At 38.2% G+C, this 23,027-nt stretch overlaps 2 protein-coding genes across 2 annotated transcripts; one reads left to right on the forward strand and one right to left on the reverse strand.

Moving 5' to 3' along the window:
• The first annotated feature begins 3,747 nt into the window (after positions 1 to 3,747).
• ppil1 (peptidylprolyl isomerase (cyclophilin)-like 1) lies at positions 3,748 to 6,306 on the forward strand. The gene is made up of 4 exons (XM_031731464.2): positions 3,748 to 3,951; positions 4,164 to 4,318; positions 5,602 to 5,670; positions 6,020 to 6,306. The coding sequence occupies exons 1-4, from the start codon at positions 3,896 to 3,898 to the stop codon at positions 6,238 to 6,240; spliced, it is 501 nt and encodes a 166-aa protein (XP_031587324.1). The 5' UTR covers positions 3,748 to 3,895; the 3' UTR covers positions 6,241 to 6,306.
• A 179-nt stretch (positions 6,307 to 6,485) lies between these two features.
• On the reverse strand, positions 6,486 to 21,462 carry LOC116313681 (sodium- and chloride-dependent GABA transporter 2-like). The gene is made up of 14 exons (XM_039612388.1): positions 20,929 to 21,462; positions 17,915 to 18,049; positions 17,689 to 17,829; positions 17,380 to 17,467; positions 14,937 to 15,069; positions 13,752 to 13,886; positions 13,571 to 13,674; positions 12,937 to 13,061; positions 11,236 to 11,348; positions 10,988 to 11,125; positions 9,627 to 9,729; positions 8,723 to 8,823; positions 8,458 to 8,628; positions 6,486 to 8,355 (listed from the first exon to the last, which is right to left on the reverse strand). The coding sequence occupies exons 1-14, from the start codon at positions 21,101 to 21,103 to the stop codon at positions 8,263 to 8,265; spliced, it is 1,755 nt and encodes a 584-aa protein (XP_039468322.1). The 5' UTR covers positions 21,104 to 21,462; the 3' UTR covers positions 6,486 to 8,262.
• Positions 21,463 to 23,027: the final 1,565 nt, after the last annotated feature.

Below are 23,027 nucleotides of genomic sequence, written 5' to 3' on the forward strand. Positions count from 1 at the left end.
GGGGTGTAACAACCAGTTATTAGCTTTTTTCTCTTAAAAAAGTCAAAATCGTTATTTCAAATCTATGTGTGAGAAATATGTCAAAAAAAAAACAAACAAAAAAAACTGAACTGGAGATAAATACTTTGCTGTATTGGATATCGTTACATTGATAATAAGTTTACCTCTTTCCATCAGTCCCACATTAGATACCACTTTACTTTGCCCCATTTTCTTTGCTTCCTTCAAGTCAGTATATCCCACTTGTCACCATTTATTTCTGGAGCAGTTTTACAGCCCTGGCAACCACTAAAGTAGAACACACAGAGGATGTGCTGTGGATGTTTCACAGGCAAAGGGAACATCTTTGAATGACACTGTTGTAGAGTGGTTAGATATGTGAACCAGACTGGATATGTTCACTGATTCACAAGAAGCACATCGAGATAAAGGGTAAGTCACACAGAAAAGAAAGCTTGCTACACTATAGAGACTGAATGATACTCCAACTGACAGAAAGACCCAATGGAGAGCGAGTAAAAGAGTCAATCCTTAAATAGTCCAAGTGAGTGAACAGTGGGTTACAATCAGATGTGCCAGCTAGGGAAGCCAGGGAACCTGTAGGTAGTGAACACAGGAATTTAATGAGACATAGAGGAGGCAGAGAGAGAGCCAAAGAAGGGGAGAAACAGATGGAAAAGATGGGCAAGCAGATACCATGACAACTTGTCTCACAGCCACATTCGAAGTATTTGATCTCTCGCTCTTTAGCACTGCTTTTATGGTGCCAGTAAATACCAGTCATCACAGAGAGACTTGGGTGGAAGAACTGGGCAGTCCAGTATCAAATGAACGGTGGGAAGAAGGTCTGAAGTGTATATAAGGCTTCTCTATCAGTTCTAGGTGTGGATTAATACAATTTGGAGTGGCTCAAGAGTTGGGAGTTCGCCTTGTAATCGGAAGGTTGCCGGTTCGAGCCCTGGCTTGGACAGTCTCGTTCGTTCTGTCCTTGGGCAAGACACTTCACCCGTTGCCTACTGGTGGTGGTCAGAGGGCCCGGTGGCGCCAGTGTCCGGCAGCCTCGCCTCTGTCAGTGCGCCCCAGGGTGGCTGTGGCTACAATGTAGCTTGCCATCACCAGTGTGTGTGTGAATGGGTGAATGACTGGATATGTAAAGCGCTTTGGTGTCCTTAGGGACTATTAAAGCGCTATATAAATACAGGCCATTTACCATTTACATCCTCTTATGGATGTAAATGGTAAATGCTTAATCAACATTCAGCAAGATTGTAATTTAATATTCTTTCTGACAGGACCTTTATCTCCCAACCAATGAAGCCTCTTGAAACTGGCATTGTTGCAGCCAATTAAATTTAATAATGCTAAACTCCACTGAACTCTCCACTGAAGTTGTGGAAGTCACTTTTGATAAAGGTTGTTTGAAACCAAACCATGATTCATGGATTATGGTGCTGTGTTGACATTTCTCTGTGAAAGTAGCAACTTTTCTCTCTTTCTTTGTGTTCTTGACCTTCATGGCAGAGCAGGCAGTCTAACTTTTTCCCCTATTTTGTATTTTCTCCTGTTGAGTGGCAGTTTTAGACAGGGTCAACATGGGGTGCTAGAATCACCCAGTGACCATGACTGATCATCAACAAGCCTGGGATGAATGAGAGAGTAAACTCAAACCCGGTTAAGGAAAACCTTCAATTCAAATCCTGCTTTGACAACACGAACCATAACATGTATTACACTTTTGTGCAATGCTTTTAAGAATAATTCCAGAAATAAAAATACAGAAGAAATTCCTTACCATGGTGTGCAGTGTTTCTTGTTTTGTAGATGTACAACCATCCACCCTAGAATTCATTAAAAGCCCAAAATTACCCTGACATTCACGCCCATGATGAGTGTACGTAAACATAGATCCCCAGGAAAACTATTCCTATTGGTGACAGAAGTAAGGAAACAACTCTTTGCCAAGAGAGAGAAAACTCTGACTGAATCAAAATCAGGGTAGGCAGCCGTTTGTCTTAACTGGTTGAGGTGTGAGGTGACAAAAAAAAGAGAAATAACTGAGAAACACCAAACAATAAAATCTGCATGCTCAACCATCCAGGTAAGTAAATCCCAAAAGGTTGTTTCTGTTCATCTGGACGTAGCTTCTTCAGTCTTCAGTCTGAGATGAGTGATGTCACTTGGATGAGTCACAAAACATTTCTCCCACTGAAAACGCTACGTCCAGATGAACAGAATCAGCCTTTTGGGACCAAACAGCAAACTTACTAACCAAAGGACATACAATGTTGATTCAGAGACAGAGATTTCTTCAGAAAAAGGACAGAGCATCTGTCCACACATGCATGGCAACCCTAAATGTTTCCAGAGAGTAGGACTTGTATTCAATTTTACTTCTGGAAACTAAAAGAACAACACACAGGCCTGATCTGTTCAGTCATTAGGTCCTATAAGATCCTGAGGAAGCAATTTAAGAAGGATTTTGAAGTATGCCTGTCAGTATTTACACCACTGGATACTTTTATTTTTCAAGAGCACATAAAGCTTAAAAAGCTTTAACCGGAGTGATGGTGGGATCAAATTTGAGTTTAAAGGAGAACATTTTATTAAAGTGAATTCAAACGAGTGATAAGTATAAATGCACGGTAATGTCAATATAACTTTTGGACAATTATATAATTTGGTCATTTTTATCTATCAAGACATTTAAGTTAAGTTATTATGACAAATAAAATATTTTTAGCTTTAACTGAAGTAATTAAACAAAAATCTTGGATCCAAAATAAGCAGCTGATGCTGTGGCTCAGCAGTGTTGACTTGCTGTTGACATGCTGTGCTGTCTGTCTGTCTAACACCAGAAGTTCACTTCTCATGTTGCCACTACATTTTCCAGCTGCTTATTGAGCATTAGGAGCTGTAAGCCGCAAACTAGGAGAGTGGGTCCAGCAGATTCCAGGCATAACATCAGAGGCCTCTGTCCTTGGGGCAGTTAAGATACTGCGCAGTATAATCTTCAAACTCCAAACAGGGCAATACATACACCCACACACCACACATACCCCTCCCCCAGTTTTTAAATGATGTTTTTATTCATGGAGGGGAAATAAGATGTCGAAATCTACCTGGCCCTTTGTGAACAAGTATCAGGTGCAATAGTAAATATAAAAAAAATAAATCTCCTCCTTTCCCTTTTCAGGCTTGGTTGGATCAGCACCCCCTGAGGCTGGCTCTGCGTCTCCTCTTACAATCTTACCAGGGATCCTTCAGACGCATAAGATACAGGTGTTACTGCACCTTGGAAGCACTTTATTTATAATGAAATAAACTGTACTACTGCTGCTATTATTACTACTACTGATGATGATGATATGAATTTCTTTTGTTAAAAATATTTAGTATATCATACATATGAGGAAATCTCATTTTTGAAATTATCAAGACAAAATGTATTTCCAGATAACCAAACTTTAAGACAGGTTCTTTTTTTTTCTTTTTTGCAAAGTAAAGCCTAAATGAAAATGAAATGTGGTTTGTAATGGAGTTTTTAGTTTATTCTTAGTAACAACACTGTTAAAAAGTCGTCTGTTGTTCTGATCTTGTGGGAAGCTGCAGCAGACCTGCTGATAAAGAATGCTAAACGTAAGCAACACAATAAAAAACATTTGGTTTTCATAAAAATTTGATTTTACGCTGTAAAGGCGACATGTTAGTTCGTCCAGCAGAGGGCAGCCTTTCTTCCACATTCAAAGGAAATGCTCGGCAAACCACAGAAGAAGAAACTCCTTTTGAAATGTGTTGAATGAATTCGCTGGGCTAATAAATTCCTGGCTACTTATTTAAATTAAAGTTAAACTAAACATTTTTTCACAACTGTTGTAGCTTACTGTTTGAGGTGACAATGTCGGGGATTCCTCCGGACACATGGCAGCCTCCCACAGTGGCTTTGGAGACGACGTAAGTCCCCAATGAAACACTGGATGCTAACTCAGCTAGCTTTGAGGAACCTGAAGTGTTGGTGTCTGTCGCGTTAATAAACTTGGCGTATTTTTTAAATAATCTTTTTAACAAACTGCATAAAGCAGAGCATGTTTCCTCTAAAAAGCAGTGTAAGGGATTCTTTGCTATTCAGAGCCGCTAAAGACATGCTAACCGGCCGTGCGTTGCAGGATGGGGACTGTTGTGGTGGAGCTGTACTGGAACCATGCACCAAAGACCTGCAAGAACTTCGCAGAGCTGTCCAGAAGAGGATACTACAACAACACCAAGTTTCACCGGATCATCAAAGACTTCATGGTGCAGGGAGGAGATCCCACAGGAACAGGTGGGTTCATAAGATAGTGATAAGTGCTTGGGTACCACTGTCCACATATAAGGTAACAGGTCCATGCTTTGAGTAAGCTAAATGCTTATAGTTTGTTCCAATTTACAATGTGTTGTGTGTTTTGTTTTGTTTTTTCCCCTCCCCTAATAAACTGACATGACTGTTTTATGACTGTGCACAAAGCAAACTCCATAAATAAAGTTTTGGTGTTGATGCTGGCTAATATTACATTACTGCTCATTTGGCTGTAAACCAGCCAGGTTATAAAATTCTTATATGGAATCATGGGGGCTGTTGAAGCAGCATATTAATGCTCGTAGTTTTATATAGTGTTATGAACTAACACAGCCAATCCCTCAACATGTTTGTACTCTGCTCATATTGCCTTCATATTAAATCATTTTTTGCTTTTTAAAAAAATTTCTTCACGTCACTATATGGGCCGCAAGTGGCCCCCAGGCCACGAGCTTGGGACCCCTGCTCTATCGGATTAAGATTAGGTGACTCTGCGGGTGATTTGAGTACAGCGATCTCATTGTCATGTAAATCAAACCAATTTCAGGCTATTTGACTTCCGTGATATGGTGCATTATCCTGCTGGAAGCAGCCATCAGAATATAGGCGCACTGTGGTTATAAAGAGATGGGCATGGTCAGCAGTAACAATCAGGCACGCTTTGGCTTTTGAATGAAGTTCACTTGGTACTAAGGAGCCTAAAGTGTGCCAAGAAAATATCTCCCACACCATTAACACCAGCGGTGTGAATTGTAGTCTCAGTTTCATGTTCTTACCTAACAGGAGTGGCACTCAGTGTGACCTGCTGTATCCCGTCTGCTTCACGCTTCAATACGCTGTGTGTTCTGCATACCTTGGTTGTTGTTATTTGAGTTACTGCTGGCTTCATATCAACTCAAAGAGGTCTGTCCGTTCTTATCTGAGCTCTGGCATCAACAAGGCATTTTTGCCCAGAGAATTTTCTCTTTTTCAGACTGTTCTCTTTAAACCCTGGAGATGGTTGTGTGATCAACTCGTGCTAAGTTCAAAGTCACTTAAATCACATTTCTTCTGCATTCTGATTCTCAGCTTAAATTTTATTGTCGTCTTGAACATGTCTACATACAGAGTTACTGCTATGTGATTGGATGATCGGGTATTTAGATTAATGAGTAGTTGAATATGTATACCTAATAAAGTGGCCCTGTCACTACTCTCTAATTTCACATGTTCATCGTCTTCAGTAAACTCACCAAATGCGCCACTTGTGATGTTTGTTTTCTGAACAGGTCGAGGTGGTGCCTCCATTTTTGGCAAACAGTTCGAGGATGAACTACACCCCGAACTAAAATTCACAGGTAATGCACACAGGAGAACAACACTGGGATAGATGTGTAGATGAAAGGCTTTTATAGACTTATAAAGAAAGAAAAGCCCTGCAGCAAATCCTTCAAATTATTTATGTGTGTCAATGCTAATGTCTTAATCTAGTATTTGTATGCACATGTTCACACATGGATGCTTCCTTTTTAGATTCAAAGGTTCAGTAGAGTTCATATATACCAATAATTTGTAAAGGTTTCTGGTGTTTTTGAAACATTTCTTTAGTTCACAGCTGAATAAACTGAGTCCAGTGATCCTGATAAATATCTTCGTGATAATTGATAGTGAGGAAATTTAATTTCTCATTGTTTCTGTGCCTGTTAGGTGCCGGTATTCTGGCGATGGCCAACGCGGGGCCGGACACCAATGGCAGTCAGTTCTTCCTCACCCTCGCACCCACTCAGTGGTTAGATGGAAAGCACAGCATTTTTGGAAGAGTGTGTCAGGGGATGGGAGTGCTGAACCGGATTGGGATGGTGGAGACGAACAGCCAAGATCGTCCAGCTGATGATATCAAAATTCTCAGAGCAAATGTATCCAGTTAAATGAAACTTTTTTTTGTTTGTTTGTTTGCTTTTTTTTTAATAAAAATCTTTTTAATGTAAGTCAAACTTGTGTTTTCTTTAGCTGTGCAAATAGCCTGTAGACAATATTAACCCACCAAACTGTTAGACATTCTTACTTCGTTATCACTATCAAAACAAATTAAGTATTAAAGCCAAATTATTGATTATTACATCGTGTGTAAGTGTTAACTCCGCATGGAACAAAATTAAAACCACAAGAGCAATTAAATGGCAAGCAGTATCAATCAAATATTGATTACTACATATCTGTAAAATGCTTTATTTTCCAGCATGACAACGATCGTAAACAAACTGTCAATGCTCTAAAGACACAATAGAAACTGATCAGTCATGGGTTGGCCCGCACCATAGAGTGTGTATGTGTCACACTCATCATATTCACTTAAATTACACAAAAGCCTTCACAGTGAAAGCTAAATTATTCCCCAAAGTATTTTGTTATAAAAATTCAAGGTCAAATATCAAGACACATTTAAAAAGTCTTTTAACCAATACAATAATCCAAGAAAATACAATGCACCTTAAAGTAAAAGTAATGTTTAAGAGTTCAGTTATAAATGTAAGCAGCAAACATCTAACCACGTTTTGACAGACATGAAAAGGTATATTTATTTGGTTTATTATACATGTTGATAAAAAAAAGTAAATATACTCTGAATTCTTAAAATACATATGGATCGTTAAGCCTAGTGTTTCCTGATATTTGTGTGCAGTACAAGCAACATTGAATACATGCCAGAAAATGTCAAGGAGGAATCTTTCCAAAGGACACAATTTCATAGTTACTCCTCAGTTCCAGGTAATTAAAAAAAGGAGGGGGCACTAAAGGAGTCTGAAGTAAAAAAACAAAATAAAACTGACCTCTATTGCTTGTATTCAGTGCATTTTAACCAAAAGAATATAGGAATATAAACATAACAATAGTTCAGAACACAGTAAACTAGATGTGCAACCCTCGACATTACAACATTTTAAGTTCAGTGCTTGTTTAAAATCCTTGAACTTTGTTCTATAAAATGTGCGTTTTATTTTTCATGTGTACGTTATAAAGCATTTTGTATCTTGTATGTTGTAGCATTAACCAAAATAAAGCTACAAGCTTAGTGAAGCTTTTTTATTTTAAAAGTTATGAAGGTGTTTCTACGCAGGTGTCCATGTTATTTAATTATTTAGAACTTAATGTGAGAATGGAAAAAAAAATGTTTTAAAATTATTTAGATTTCAAAAACATAGATATAATTTTTAAAACAGGCTCTGGTTGACAGAGGAACAGAAAAACAGGATTTTACTTTTCAGTTTGTATGAATATATGTATACATTTTGATATAAAAAAAACCCCCCAGAACGCATTGTAACAGAAGTAGCAGTTGATGTAATGTAGGAAATCAATAAAAAATGTAAATACTTTCATCATAAAAAATAAGAATAAATACTTGTATTTGGTGTTGCAGTTTCAAAGACTTATTAGGGGAAATTAAAACGTGTTAAACTGAATACGTGTTTTGTTTTCACAGTTTTAAACACTAAAAGAAATTGCTTTTATGTTTCTAAAAAAGAAAAAAAACTGATTATGCTGTCATGGTGAACACTTTTAATGAGTTTTAAAATTTCTATTCACTGTGTTGGTCTATGAATATTAATTGCAAGTTTCTTTTCAATAACATGCTGTCAACAATGCCCTGCCTATAAACATCTATAAACATCTGTGTGTTCATAGTGAGTTTAAAGTAAAAAGTTAAGTGAAAATGTGATTGTTGTTAGGGTTTGAGGTATTTGAAGTCATATCAGAGGCCCTATATTAGTGTAGTAACCTCTAACAGATAGACTCGTGCTTCAGATAGACCCTTTCACCTTATAAAAAATATTAATACCAGCCACCATATATGTGCATAATAGAGGACCCACACCTTAAGTATTAATTAAAATGCAAATTAAAAGGTACGTTTAAAGATTTGCATTTTAGTGAATATGGCTGAACAGTTATATTGGCGCACTTAGTGAATGATGGACATTTATCATTTCCTTTTCCATTCCTCGAAGATCACTTGCAGGCCGGGAGCTGGTCTTCAGACGCTTGGTAAAGGAATTAATATTGTCAGTTATTATCAGGTTATCAATTCAAATAGTCATTAAAAATCTAAATAACCAAATGGTGACACTAACAACATCACTGACCTGCCAGAGAGTCCCTCTTCCTTTGGCCAGTTTGTAGATCATAGTGACTGGGATCATAGAAAGCGACGACAGTGCGAGGAACCAGCCAATGCAGTAAGCCCACCAAGGATACACGTAGGTGTTGTTGAACTTCAGTGGGGTGTACTTCAGGAGCAAAAATATAAGTGTTCCCTTTACAGGAAAACAATAAAAAATGATAAACATTATGGGATGAAAATATTGATATACTGATAAACTGTTTACAGAACCTTCTTTAGAAACTTACACTGCAAATGAGAGGAGTGACATAGAGCCAGCAGTACTTGATCAGTGACAGAGGTCTGTATCCGATCATGTCCTCAATGTTGGTGTAGAAGCGATCAGCACCTAGAACAGAGACCGTTTACTAGAAAGCTTGTGTTTAACTTTTAATATTTAATATTAAAATTATATTTTTACGGTTTTTACAATGAACACTTTTTCAAATGACAATTATACAGTGAATATGGGCTGTACACGCTCAGCTTTAATTTAAGGAGGAGGCCTTCGTCAATTGTTCAGGCTCCTCTAATTATTTTAAGGACACGCTGCATATCATGCTAATATATGCCAGGTTTTCAGCTAATAGTTCTTTGAGAATCACCTTGTTGGTGCAAAAATACTATTTTATGCCATTTTTTCATCAAATCACCCAAAAAAGAGGGAATAAATTATGTTTTTGCCTAAAGATATCATTTAAAATCAGTTCTTTCCTTCTATGTTATTTGTAGACACAACACTAGTTCATCCCTTGAATTACGTGTTTAACAAACAAAACAAAACATTCCTCTGAAAATGGGCCGGTACAAGGACTGGACTGAAAATAAGTGAAAACAGTCAGTTTTCAAAAAAATGATAACATCTCGCAAATATCTTCCGTCTGCATTAAATTCAGTACATTTCAAAATTTCTACAGATACAATAAGATGCTTTCAGTTGACAGTGTGCCTCTTTAGCGGGTCCTGACAGTTGCTTTTTAACGACAAAAAAGGCTTCGCGCTGTATATCCAGCCCTACCTGTGTATGTATATTCAGCATGTATAGAGAATTACAACATATATTTTGGTAATAATAGTGGACAGTTAGTAGGACGTCAATATAAAAAGACATAAAAATCAAAGACTTTTATAACAATAACAATTTTGTCTTACCATAAATCCATCCAATCGTAACTGACTGGAAAATTGCCATCAGCAGAAGAGTAGGACCGCTGCAAACATAGTGATCGAAGATCTGCAGAATGTATGCGCCAGCCTAAAATTAAAACATTCAACATGTTAATCTTGTTCTTATTCACACTTATTATCTGGTATATCGCTTTTTTTCAACAACTTTGATATCCTACAAATTTAGAAAGCAAAGTGAACTCTATATTTTACTAAAAGAAGCATAAAGACAAAATCTCAACAACAGATTATGTACATATGTGTTTTGTAAGGTTTCATTAGGTATGTGTGTTTGTGAAGGAATGCCAAATGCTATTATTTTTCTGTAAAGCAAATTTACTTATGGGTATAAATAAAGAAATCTTAACCTTAGATTTAAAAAATCTCCAAACAAGGGCATGTTTACTAATACATTAAGCTTTTTTTAATACACTGTGAACTGAAGGAACCATTTGCCACAGTTTTGAAAGACAAACACTTCTCCACTCAAGTCTGGGTTGATGAGATTCCCACACCCCCATCACTCTGGTGTGTCCTTCCTGGGCCATCCTTCCTAACACTTCTTAAAACACCTCGCCTAGAAATTGACCAAACCCCTCTGTAACTGTAAGGCTAAGCCCCAGAAGCACTTTATAGTACATCAGTTTTTGCTCATTATTTCCAATCTTATCCTTTTGATCACAACCCATTGCTCATGGTTCTAAGTGAGTCTATGAACATCCCTGTTACTCTTCCTACCACTCTTCTCACTCAAGACCCTGAGATACTTGAACTTTTCTACATGTGGCAGCAACACCAACCAACTTGGAGTAGCATTCCAGTCTTTTCAAGTTATGAAACATGGCTTCAGACTTCAAGGTGATAATTCTCATTTTTGCTGCTTCCCATTTGCCAGTAAATTGCCACTTGATGAAGCCTGAAGGACCACATCATACACAAAAAGTAAAGTTGTGATCATGAGTCCATCAAGTCCCACACATGTCTGTCAATAAGAATTTTGAATAGAATCTGAAACAAAGGGAATTCAACACCCACCAAAGCTGACATTGCTATTAACTCAAAGTTTGCACTCAATATTGTTGTGATTTTTGTGCTTCCTTTGTTTTGATTTCCATTTTGTTATACCCACCAGGCATGATACCAAGCCAACCAAGCCTGGGGCATTTACAAAACACTGCACAAGATCCACATAAAAAGAAGGCGCCATTAAATATTCAGATTTACACAACCATCTTTATTTTGTAGCACTATATTTTTCCGGTCTTGCATTGCCACTCTTCCAACTTTTATGAAATGAATTTCAGGCATGAAAGTTATAATAATCATTTGGTTTTTAAACATCTCACCTGTGACACCAATAACAGGCCAAACAGATAGCAAAGCACACAGATCAGCATCAGATAAAGCTCTCTGTGATATCCTTTCCTTAAATGGGAGGGGAAGACATCTGTCAAAGAGGTCATGATGCTTTCAAGACCTGCAAACTACAGAATTACACAAAGACAGGTTAGTGTCGAGGTAAGTTAACCAGGAGAAAAAAATAACGATACTGCATTACATTTTCTTAGGAGATACAAAAAAGACTGCAACTCACCTGACCGTCTATTCCTAACAAGATGATCATGGCGAAAAAGCACACAGACCAGACCTGAGGCCAAGGCAGCAGGGTCACAGCTTGTGGGTAGACTATGAAAACAAGGCCTGGACCTACAAAGTGAAACCGATGCCAAAGTGTTTCTAAATGACAACTTTATGGTCAACACGGAGTTGAACAACTGTTAAGGAAATGCAGATTGGATCAAATAAATCTGAAAAATGTTAAACGGTAGGAATAGAAAATGAGTAATCAGTTAGGTCCTGACTGTTTATAGTTTAAATAAGTGTAAATTCAAGCTGAAATTAAGAGGTCAGAAATTCTGTTGCGGGACCTCAAGAGAGATGCGGATAAATGAATGTCTGTGAACCTCAGTGAAGTGAAGCAATGCTTTAAGAAGCAGAGAGCGAAAAAAAAAAAAAAAAAAAAAGTTATTCCTGCTAAGGATGGTTCCACCAGCTAATAAATCATGGAGTCCGCTTAGTTTTTCATACACTGCTTCTGCATTTTTTAAATTTATTGATATGTAAAACCTTGAAAAGGTGTACTTTCTGTAGATAGAAAACGCATGCATAGTGCCTGGAGGTATGCAGAAGGTCTGTATGCCTCCAGGAAGCAGGTTGTGGTTTGTAGAAAGCAGCATTTTCCATAATAATAGTATTTTTTTGCACATAGTAGGTCAAAACGACAGCCGGGAAAGACAGATGCATTAGGTTTATGCTTCCAACAGTCTCCTCAAGGCACTTTATATTTTATAGTAAACGCTCAAAAATAATAGAGATAAAAAAACAAACCTCAACAATCATTTGACCCCCTATGAGCAAGCGCTTTGGCAACAGTGGGAAGGAAAAACGCCCTTTTTATGATAAGAAACTTCCGGCAGAAGCAGACTCAGGGGAGTGGCAGCTATCTGCTGCAACCAGTTAGGTGTGAGGGAAGAAATATTAATAATAACTAACTATTGCCACTGCTAAGCAGAACAGCCTGATGGCCACAAATACAAATATGGCTCTATGATATTGACCGACAGACCATCTGATAATGACATGTGTGCCTGCATTCATGTGTTGGGGTTTTTATTGACTACAGAAACCCCGAGTGGCATTCTTATTGAATTTTGGTTGGCAGTAGTTGAGCAAACACTACACAGCATGGGGTATGAAAGTTTCAGCATTACAAGCGTAAGCTGCTCCAAGTCTTGGGAAACAAGGGACAATCATTCCATGCTTGGGAAAATTCCCCAACATCATGCCTTGTGGTGTCAAAGTCATTAGTGCCAGAGCTGATCCTGTATGCTTGTGGATAATTTTAAAATTTCAGGCTAAAAATCTGAACTATAAAAATGAAAAATAAGAGCAGTTCAGGATCATATACCTCCGCCAAGGCTGAAAGCTGCTTCCATTAACTGAGCTGCTGGATCCAGCTGAGTTCATAATATTTATTATCTTGAGAACATCTAGATAAAAACTTTCCTCTTACTTGAATTTGATACATGTGTTGTGTGAAAGAATTAATCTGCCCGCAGTGTTAAAGAAGCTTTTTAAAATATTCTTGTGTCCAGAGCTGTATTTGGATCAACTTTAAAATGAAATAACAAGCTTTCATGCTAATATGTCTGTATGTTTTGAGTAATGGTGCTAACAGACAAACCAGGCCAAATGTATAATGGATGAAGTAAAAAAGCCAGACTGACATCCATACCTGACTCAGCGACTGTAGCAATGTCGACACCCTGCTTTTGCGACATGTAACCCAGAACTGAGAAAATGGCAAAGCCTGACATGAAGCTGGTCGCGCTGTTCAACAAGCAAAGATAAAAGGAGTCTCTGTAAATCAGAAAGAAAGCATGTTGTCATCATTTCTTTTAGGACAACAAAAAGATAATGGGCTGTGGGAAACACTTGCATTGTTACCCACTGGTTACTATTCTGTTTGTGGTAGTGCTCGAGGGGCTAATTCAGTTTACAAAGTGCTTCTCAGCAGAGACCGCTTGTCTCTGCAGCTTTAGTGAGCTCAATGTGGAGGTTTAAAAACCAGTTCTACAGCTGCTACAGATTTCAGTTGGAGTGACCCTCCAGCTTCCCAGGGATTCTCAAGGACTGCGGTCGCCAGTAATCCAATATGGTTTTAGTGGAGTCTGCCCATAGAATACATAAATAACAAAGTGCATGGAATAAAGCACTACATGAATGTGTGGTTAAAATGTGATCTGTAGTCTTTAAGTGCTTTAAGAGGTTAGTAAGACTAGACAAGTGCACGGTGACTGAATGTCTATCTGAGACAGCCACTGACATACAAATGTGAAATGTGTGTCACATCTTTGCAAGGAGCTCACCTGTAACAGTTATTGTTGTACTTGTTGTAGCTCCCAAGTGTAGTCAGGCATCCCAAACATATGGCATAGGAATAAAATATTTGTGTTCCAGCGTCCATCCAAACCTGTAAACCAAGTTGTTAGTTCAGAAACACTGCTGCAGGAAAACCTGAAACAATTAAGAAATGAGGCTGAATCATACCAGTGGGTCAGCGAGCCGTTCAGGATTGGGGTACAAGTAGTACTTGATACCATGGAAGGCTCCAGGAAGGGTCAGTCCTCTGACAAACAGCATGGCTAACAGGACAAAGGGGAATGTGGCTGTGAAATATGCAGCCTGTATATATATATAAAAAAAAATAAAATTAGGTTTTAAATGACTTGTTTATGACCACATGCTATGATGAGGCCATGCTGTTAATGTCAGCATCAAGATATTATTCAGCAAGTCAACAGACACCCCCCCCACACACACACACACACATTTCCTACACACCGTTTCTAAATAGACTTATAAAACCAAGTCAAATCATGCATGATTAATCACATAATACAAAATCTGATTCTGCGACTGCACCTGTGAGGTAACACCGAATGCATAATACCATTCTTATTCAACTGCCACTTCCATGACCAGAATTTAAATCATGTGTGACACACAGGATCAAGAAATAAAATAAAGAAGTACAAGAATATTAAAATTAGTTTATTAAGAGGATGCTGTATATTTCATAACAGTTGCAAAACTAGCTTTCATAACCCTCATTTGTGCCAACTGAGGCTGTTATGTGTTGTGGTGTGGTTTGAATACGCTGTATGAAAGCCCGGCATGTGTAAATGTGAGACTGAACCGCTGCCGTGGCAGCAGCCTGAGGGGAAAAAAGCAGTGGATGTCTGGGAGCTCTTATTGTTTCCTTTTTTTCCACACCACACCTTAACCACTTGGAGAACAAGTAGTGGCAAATAGGTAATTTGAGCTCAGTACCGAAACAATTTAGGATTTTATAACCTTTCTGTTATGCAGCCACTGATTATCTCACCTCCACTACAACTTAACAACATTTTATGTCAGTAGGTGATGTAATTTCATGCTTACACAACAAACCAATATACAAAGCTCACAAAGGGAAATTTAGGAAACAGGTGTGCCTAACAGGTGTGCCTAATCCAGATTAGAAACTATGCAGAACATCTATCTATATGGAAACTCCAAATAAATGAAAATTAGATTTTCACAATAAAATTGGCAACAGCTACAAAGACACTGTGCAACATGAAATATCAATGAATCTGAATGACTCTGTGCCAGAACCTGAAAGCCACTGACAACTGCTGAAAACTGCTGAGGGTATAAAATGCAACTCAACATTTGAACTTTTAGTGTTACCTTTCCCGTGGATCTTACTCCCTTCCAAACACAAAAGTAGCAGATGACCCATGCTAGAAGATGGCACAGAGAAAGGTCCCACTGTATGCTTCCCAAGTTCTCTATGCCGCTGGATATATTCAACACCCGACGCCTGAAAGAAGACGTGCGATCAGTGTATGGAACGGTCTTTTAAAGCAATGTGTGTAGTTGGGTAAAACCTACAAAGACTTTAAAAATGAAGATTCAGTGAGTGTGGCTAGAAACCTGATGTCAGCATATTTGCACAGTAGACTACTAAAATGCTGAGGCACATGTACATCTGAATGGAATCCAGACTTTTAGTGTTGTTGTTATTTTTTATTACTTACATATTGATTGAGAAGTCACTGGGTTTGGCATGAAAGGTCTGTTGAAGCTGAAGCTCATGAAACTATTTAGAATAACACAAGCTTCAACATGCAAAAGCTTTTCACACCTTCAGTACATGGGTGTTTTCAGTTATTCTGGCCATATTAAGTGTTTAATGCCAGGGGCAACTATGCTCCACCCTGACAGAGAAATATCAAAAAAAGTGACTGAGACATCAGTTTAACAGTTTGTAGATCTCTACACACTGATAGCAAAATGTTAAAAGAAGTAACAGACCCTTCAGGGAAAACTGGTTGTAGCTAAAGCATCTTCACACTAAACGTTTATCAAAATGATATTTCTGTAAGATTTTTATTTAGTTTTGGTTTTCTACACATTTTAAATGTGTCATAACAGTTTAACTCTACTTAACAGACACATGACATTTCATACTACTTATAATTTCCTCTAAATTTGCACTTCTCATTTTAAAAAGTCAAGTAAAATTCTTCGAAAACTTTACTGGTGTTATAAAGTATATGCCAGTATATACACAAATACCATCATGTATGGCAAATGAGTGTTTTGAAAAAAAGATCTGTTATCATAGTCTCTTACCATTAGTTACTCTGTGATTCCCACCCCATTTAACATATATGTAAATATCATAACAGAAACATTTTTCAAAAATGCCCTGAAACTTCTGTTTACAATACTGTCAGCTCTGTCTGCAGAACGTGTGGCAAAGCATCCTGGGATCAGACTCAATAGCATCTTCCCTGTAAATTGCTAACAAGGTTGTTCATGCAAATCAAAAATTTAGAGCTCACCAAAGATGTTTTGGCCTTCCTTCTTTTAAAGCGGGGTTTAGTTTTTCCAAACCTAAAATATTTTTTTTCTCTTCTCTGTTTATTTGTTTGTCTTTTTAATCCAAATGCATGATAAATAAATAAATGCACAGACTTCTATTAAGTAAGGTTCATACTTGCATGCATATTTATCCCCTAATGAGCAATTAGAGTCAGAGAAAAACAATAGTTAATGACACTTACTCTCATTGGCCACTTTATTAGGTACAACTCTGTATTAATGTAAATATCTAATCAGCCAGTAAGACAGCAAGTCGGTGCATTTATGCACTTACATGTTGTCAGGACAACCTGCTGAAATTTAAAGTGATCATCAACAACAAGAGAAAGAAGTGTGAATTACATGACTCTGAATGTGATTACAGATAAGCCAGTTGGAGCTGGAGTATTTTAGAAACCACTAATCTACTGGGATTATGCCACCATTTCTACAGTTTATAGCTAATGGTCAAAGAAAACCATTAGCTTGCTGATGCCAGAGGTCATCAGCAAGGCCAGTAACGCTAATTGGTAACCAATTAGTTACCAAGTCGTTACAACCAAGGCATGCAGAAGACCATATCTGAATGCAAAACGCAACAAACATCAAAGCAGATGCACGGCAGCAGAAGACCATACCAAACACCTAAGAACAGGAAACTGAGGCTATAGTTCCAATAAGTTCACCACAGTTGATCAACTGAAGACTAGAAAAGTTTTGCCTAATCTGATGAGCTCCGACATTCAGACGGTAAACAACATGAACTGGCGTAAACAACATGAATTGAGCAATGTTCAAATACCACAGTCTCTCTGACTTTCATTGCTGATCATTTCCATCCTTTTATGATCACAGTGTGCCCATTTTCTGATGGCTGCTTCCAACAGGATAATGCACCATGTCACAAAGCTCTAATTACCTCAAAGTAGTTTCTTGAATATGACATTGAGTACCCCTCTGGCCTCCACAGTCACCAGATCTCAATCCAGCACCTTTGGGATGTGGTGCAAATTTCTGAGAAATGTTTCCAGCACCTTGTTCAATCTATGGTATAAAGAATTGAGGGAGTTCTGAAGGGAAAAAAATGATCCCCCCTTGTACTAACTAGGTCTACTTCATATAGTGAATGTGAGCCCTCCAAACTACATGATAAATTACCATTAATGCTAACAGCCACGTAATGCACACACGTATCTGAATTTTTACATGAATTTCGAAACAATGCTGAGGATTGTTAACAAATTATGTCCGATTAGTGACTTACTGCCAAAACTCTACAACAGAAGATGATGCATTCACAGGTGATGTCCAGTTGGCAGTGGTATTGTAGTTGTTTATTTCTACACAACGATCTGAAATGTATCAAAATGTTGTTAAACACGCTCTGCTGACACATCAGTAAGTGAATACTGCATTACATATTGTGAACATTAGCTTTAGTATTTCAGAAATATACAGTTGTGTGAATATTTGCATATTAATATTTCAATCAAATCATTATATACTTAAAATTCATTTAACAATTAAGGCAGTAATTTGTTGATGTATATGTGGGAAAGAAAATTGAATTTACTTGTATTCCATGTGTTATTACAGGTGGCCCATGGCAACTCTCCAGAGAAGGAAGAGAACAAGTAGAGAAAAGCCCAGGCTAAAATCACAATATAGCTGATACTTCCATAGAAAATGATCATTTGGCTGGTGTATCCCATGCCTGGAAACAACATTACTGTTAGCATTGCATTCCCTCACTTTTTCCTCATTGATCTGCTTCACCACAATCCCAGTGGTTAGCTCACCTTCAAATAAGGGGCAGACCTTCCTCCAGCACATGATCCCCCCCTGACTGGTGTACTGGCCCAGTGCCGTCTCCAGCACAAACAGAGGTATGCCACAGGTCACAAGGAACAGGACGTAAGGAATTAAGAAAGCACCTAGAGGTGGGAAAAAAACAACTGTAAACAGTAAACATAGCTTGGCTCTGCTTAGAGGGCAGTAGATGTTAGCAGTGAAAATAACAGGACTGAAATACAGTAATAGCATGATATCCTCCTGAGAACCGAGGAAAAAAGTATCTTTCAGTTGAACTTTTTTTGTGATTTCCTGCCTCTTTGGAGCTAAAAGAGGCCACACAAACACATGAGATATGACTGATCATTGCCCTATATCGAGCACATCAGGACTCAGTAGCCTAAATAAGTCAAGAAACCAAAAACAAATGTCCATTAAATGAATAGGCTGGGTCTCAGAAGGATATCTAAAGGTGTTGGCGAAACCACCACAAGTCACTATTGTTGTTGTTTATCCTGTTTATTGTTTATTTCTTTCAGACACTACGTACGAAATGAATCACACAAGGAGATCAATGCTCTTTATCAGATTTAGCAGCTAGCTCATTTGCTGTCCAGAGAGACGCAGTTATAAAGTCTATCAGCAGAGACACACCAAGACTCATACCTACATGCATGTGCAAGCACACACACATACGTGCATACCTACATACCTACAGATACACATGCTGACAAATTGAAAATCACGCAAAATGTATCAAAGTGTTAATCAGATATACAGAATTATACAACAATTAAAATACTGGCGGTGGCCAGTGGAACCCCTCAGCCTGCTAATAGATGCACCTGTGGTATCAGTTTTAAAATCCTACATTGCCTTCTTCTCAAGTAATCACATTCACAAGATTTTCAGAAAACTTGACCTCTGACCTCTAACCTTTAGGTCAAGGTCACTGAGATTCAAACTCGTTGGAGATTTTTAGTAGATGCACTTATGGTATCGATTTCAAAATGTTAGGTGACTTCCTTCTCGAGTTATTGCATCCACAAGATTTTTAGAAAACTTGACCTCTGACCCCTGACCCTGAGGCCAAGATTTTTTAGTAGATACACCTGTGGGATCTATTTGAAACTCCACTCCTACTTGGGTGTACAAGCTGCCCACCCGCATGATGAAAATACTCCCCAGCCTTTTATGGCTGGTGGTAAAAAGAAGCAATCATAATAATGACATTAATGCTCATAAGACTGAGTAAAAACATCCAATAAAAAAATCATCTTTTCACATCAAAAGCCATGGAAATCTGTACAAGTTTTCAAATTATTTGGATGTACATTTCAAGCATTATTTAGAGGTGGCAGATAATCTTGTGTACTAAACGTATATCTGAATAAATTTTTGGTTTATCAAAATGTTACATTTAATACATATATGACATTTGTGAAGTGGTCTGGTGGATCAGCATGATGTACAGTCATGGAAGTGAGAGAGCATCGTTGCATGCGAGTAAGTGTTAGGGTTGATTTTTTAATGTAAGGGTGAGATCTAAGGTGACCCCTAAAAATTGAAACTCTTCAACATTTCTTAGGTATAACAAGTAAACAAAGGTGATACACAGCAGGTCAGGCTTGCAGGTACAATTAGAAACCCAGTCCCTCTTGAGATCCTGTTCAAAAGTGTCCAGTTTAACAAATTTGTACCCTGCCAACCTTGCTTTATTTAAAATAAAAAAAAAGGCAAAGTCAAGACTCCTGGGCTGCAGCTCCTGTTCTTGAGATGGGACAGGCTGGGTTTGGTTTAGCTGAGAACTGGAAGTATCATGTATTTCTGGAGGGAAGGCAGCATAAAGAGCTTTAAGTAATTCATTGAAGTGTCACAGAACACATTCTTTCACACCTTTCTGGCAGCTGAAGTAAACTTGCTGGTAAATGTGGCCTTTAACCCTCTTTGAGATTAATATTTGCAGCTGTCGAGGTACAAACCTGTTTTTGGTGCCAAATCGCTCCTCTTCTTGTTATAAATGACATTAAAATTGACACATTGACGTAGTTTAGAACATACTGCCAAATCACTTCAGCTTTCATTCTCTGATGACACATTTTGTTTCTATTACCCGCATTTTTTTTCCTCGCACTTATAAATCTCAAACGACGACTTTTGGCTTTGTTTATTACCGGTTAACCCTACTGCTAATCTTTATTAAAAACACACATGGACACTATAACGAGCAGCTCCACGGTCTGTGCATCAGTGTGGACAGACTGTTTTCTGTTTTTTGGTGAGGAGCAGTCCTGGGGTGTGCGCCAGTAGTGGTGATAATAAGCTCCGTATGCGACCAAAAGTATGTACTGTGGGACTTTCTGCGCACTGCAGCGGTTTGGTACTGCGTTACGTCACAGGTGTGAAGTCTCTGCGGAGCCTGGCTCGTCAAATTCACGCTGACTCCTGCTCCACGCCCTGCGCTTTGACTTAAAGGCGGTTCCTGAGCTTGTCTTCTGGTCCACCTTTATATACCGATGGTTTAACCCGCTGCTATTCTTGTCAACATTTACTAATATAATGAATGACTCGTCTTTTGGGATGTTTTACTTACTTTATTGTTTATTACACTGACATCATCACATGGTACTTTGTAACTTGTTCTGATTGGTAACTTGTTGCCCTTTGCCAAAACACTGTTGCATTCATGCAGCGCACTTTTGGTTGTTTGCTTCTTGTCATGCGCCTAAAACTCTGTAGATTAATAAGTAAAATTCAAATTAGGCTAGAAAAAAGGCGGAAGGAATTTTCTTTGTAATAAAAAAACCCCAGAATAAATCTGGCAATGAAAACTAAGCTGCTCATCAACTAATTATTAGACCCCCCCCCCCCCCAACCAAGAAAAAGTCATCAGGGATTAATAAAACAATAGTCTACTGGTCGTAGTCTGTTTGTGTTTTTTGTCATGGGGAAGAAAGAGTTTCGGGGGCTCAGACGTTGCACTGCACATTGGTTAAAGGGGGAGAATAACAGAAATACTCACCCCCGCCATTCTTGTAGCAAAGATACGGAAATCTCCACACGTTGCCAAGTCCAATAATAGCACCGGCCACAGACAGGATGAACTCCTTTTTGCTGCCCCACTTGCCACGCTCTTCAACAGTTTTTGAAGTGCTCTTTGTGGAGGAATGGAAGAGCCTGCACAGAGTGTCTGCCATGCTGCTGTGCAGAGAGCTTACCTAATGGTAAGACTGGCACAAGTCCCCGAGTTTCTGGAGGGACGGGCTGGGGACCGTGTCATGCAGATGTGCACGAGCTTACCTAAATGTTACTTAATTGTTACCTAACTGTCCGACTATGAGGCCACAAACCGAGCTTTGCAAGACTGTCGGGCCAGCAGCCGACTGCTCAGTGAAGTAGTGAAGTCCAGCTCACTACTTTATTGGGGTTTTTTGGGTTCTGACAGAATTCTTTCAACATGTAGCAATTCGCTGTGCGTGCAGAAGTTATAACATAACCAACAGCCTCCTCTTCGGGGCAGTGCGAGCGTGACGGTGGAGAAACGTGCTTACCTGTCAAAATCAGTTCCGCCCACAGGTGTTCCGTGGGTGTGCGCGTGCTCGGTATCTGTCCCGAGGGAAGAATCCTCCTCGGTGTTTGACAAAAAACAAAACAAAAACGAAAAAAAAAAACACACACAGACACATAAAGAATTGCACCGTAGCACCATAGGCGTAATTCGGCGGCTATGTTATGACACCAAATTGAGGACTGAGTTATAAGTACTAAAAGTAACTCTTTGAACAACCCTTTAGAAAGTACGATGGATTATCATTGCCACACACACACACACACACACACACACACACACTCTTCATGATTTCAAGAAAAAAAAAGAAATGTTGAGATTACTGTTTGGCAGCTTGAAACAACAAGTGTAATCTCCACATTTCGAATTTTTCTCGAAATACAATTACGACTTTAATCTGGAAATCATAATGATCGAGCCAAGACCTGTTACGCAAGATCCGAGTTAGCGGACCAGTCTTTTTTAAAACCTTTTTTTAAATGTATTTTTCACATTAACTGATAACGTTGCTGAAATGTTTTTATACAAAGAGGAAAAAACTTAATGATTGAATATGATTATATTTTTGAATACAGTTTAGTGTCTGGCATTAGTTCTGTATGACTTTTAAATAAATATTTATTCTGATTTGTTTTCCTCCTTTATCACCGCTGAGTCAACACACAAAAGGTCGTTTTTTCCCCGACTGTTAACGTTTGTAAAATTTTAGGACAGTCAGAAAGTACTGTCTTTTATTTAGCCTGCAGATGTTTTGCCTGAAGTTTATAATTTATTTTCTTTTTCAGTTGTACTGTTGTATATTTAATTTGCGTAATTTGTTATGCAAGTAGTGCTGAATGTAGCATCTCTCTCTCTCTCTCTCTCACACACACACACACACACACACACACACACACACACACACACACACACACACACACGTATAGTTAAGGCAGTCTGAATAACTTCTATCATTTTCTAAAGTAAGCAACAGTGACATGTATTGACAAACCTTAATAAAAGTAATATCATAAATAAATAAAACATCATTAAAAAAAAGTTGTAGAAATTCTGAGCACTCAGGTTAATAATCTTTGACTGTGAAGCTTAAAATAAACAAGAGGACTATTACCTTTACAATTAGGGAGGGAAATTTATTTTAAATATGCAATAAGTTAAATCAGTCTTAATAATGGAACAGTAGCATAAGAATATGCCAGAGTCCACCAAAATTGTTTTTCTCACAGTCAGTATGTCAGAACATCAGGACAGGAAGCTACTATATCAAACTAGCTCGCCACTCCAAACATTTACTTATTTATTATTATTACTATTATTAATTTTTGTTTTTGCGAAGTCCTGTAAAAAACCTCTGTGCCATGTTAGAAAAGTATTGATGTTAAGTACATGCAATTAAAAGGCTACAAAAATGTTTCCATCAAATAAACTGTATGGTGATTGTACATATTCCACAAATACAGAGTGTTGTGGGAACAAGCTGATATACAACAAACCAAAATGTAGAAGTAATTTGTTGCTCGGAAGCACACTTAGACTTACGTAATAACAAATTA

Source organism: Oreochromis aureus, linkage group 5 (assembly GCF_013358895.1).
Source record: "Oreochromis aureus strain Israel breed Guangdong linkage group 5, ZZ_aureus, whole genome shotgun sequence".
Lineage (NCBI taxonomy): Eukaryota > Metazoa > Chordata > Actinopteri > Cichliformes > Cichlidae > Oreochromis > Oreochromis aureus.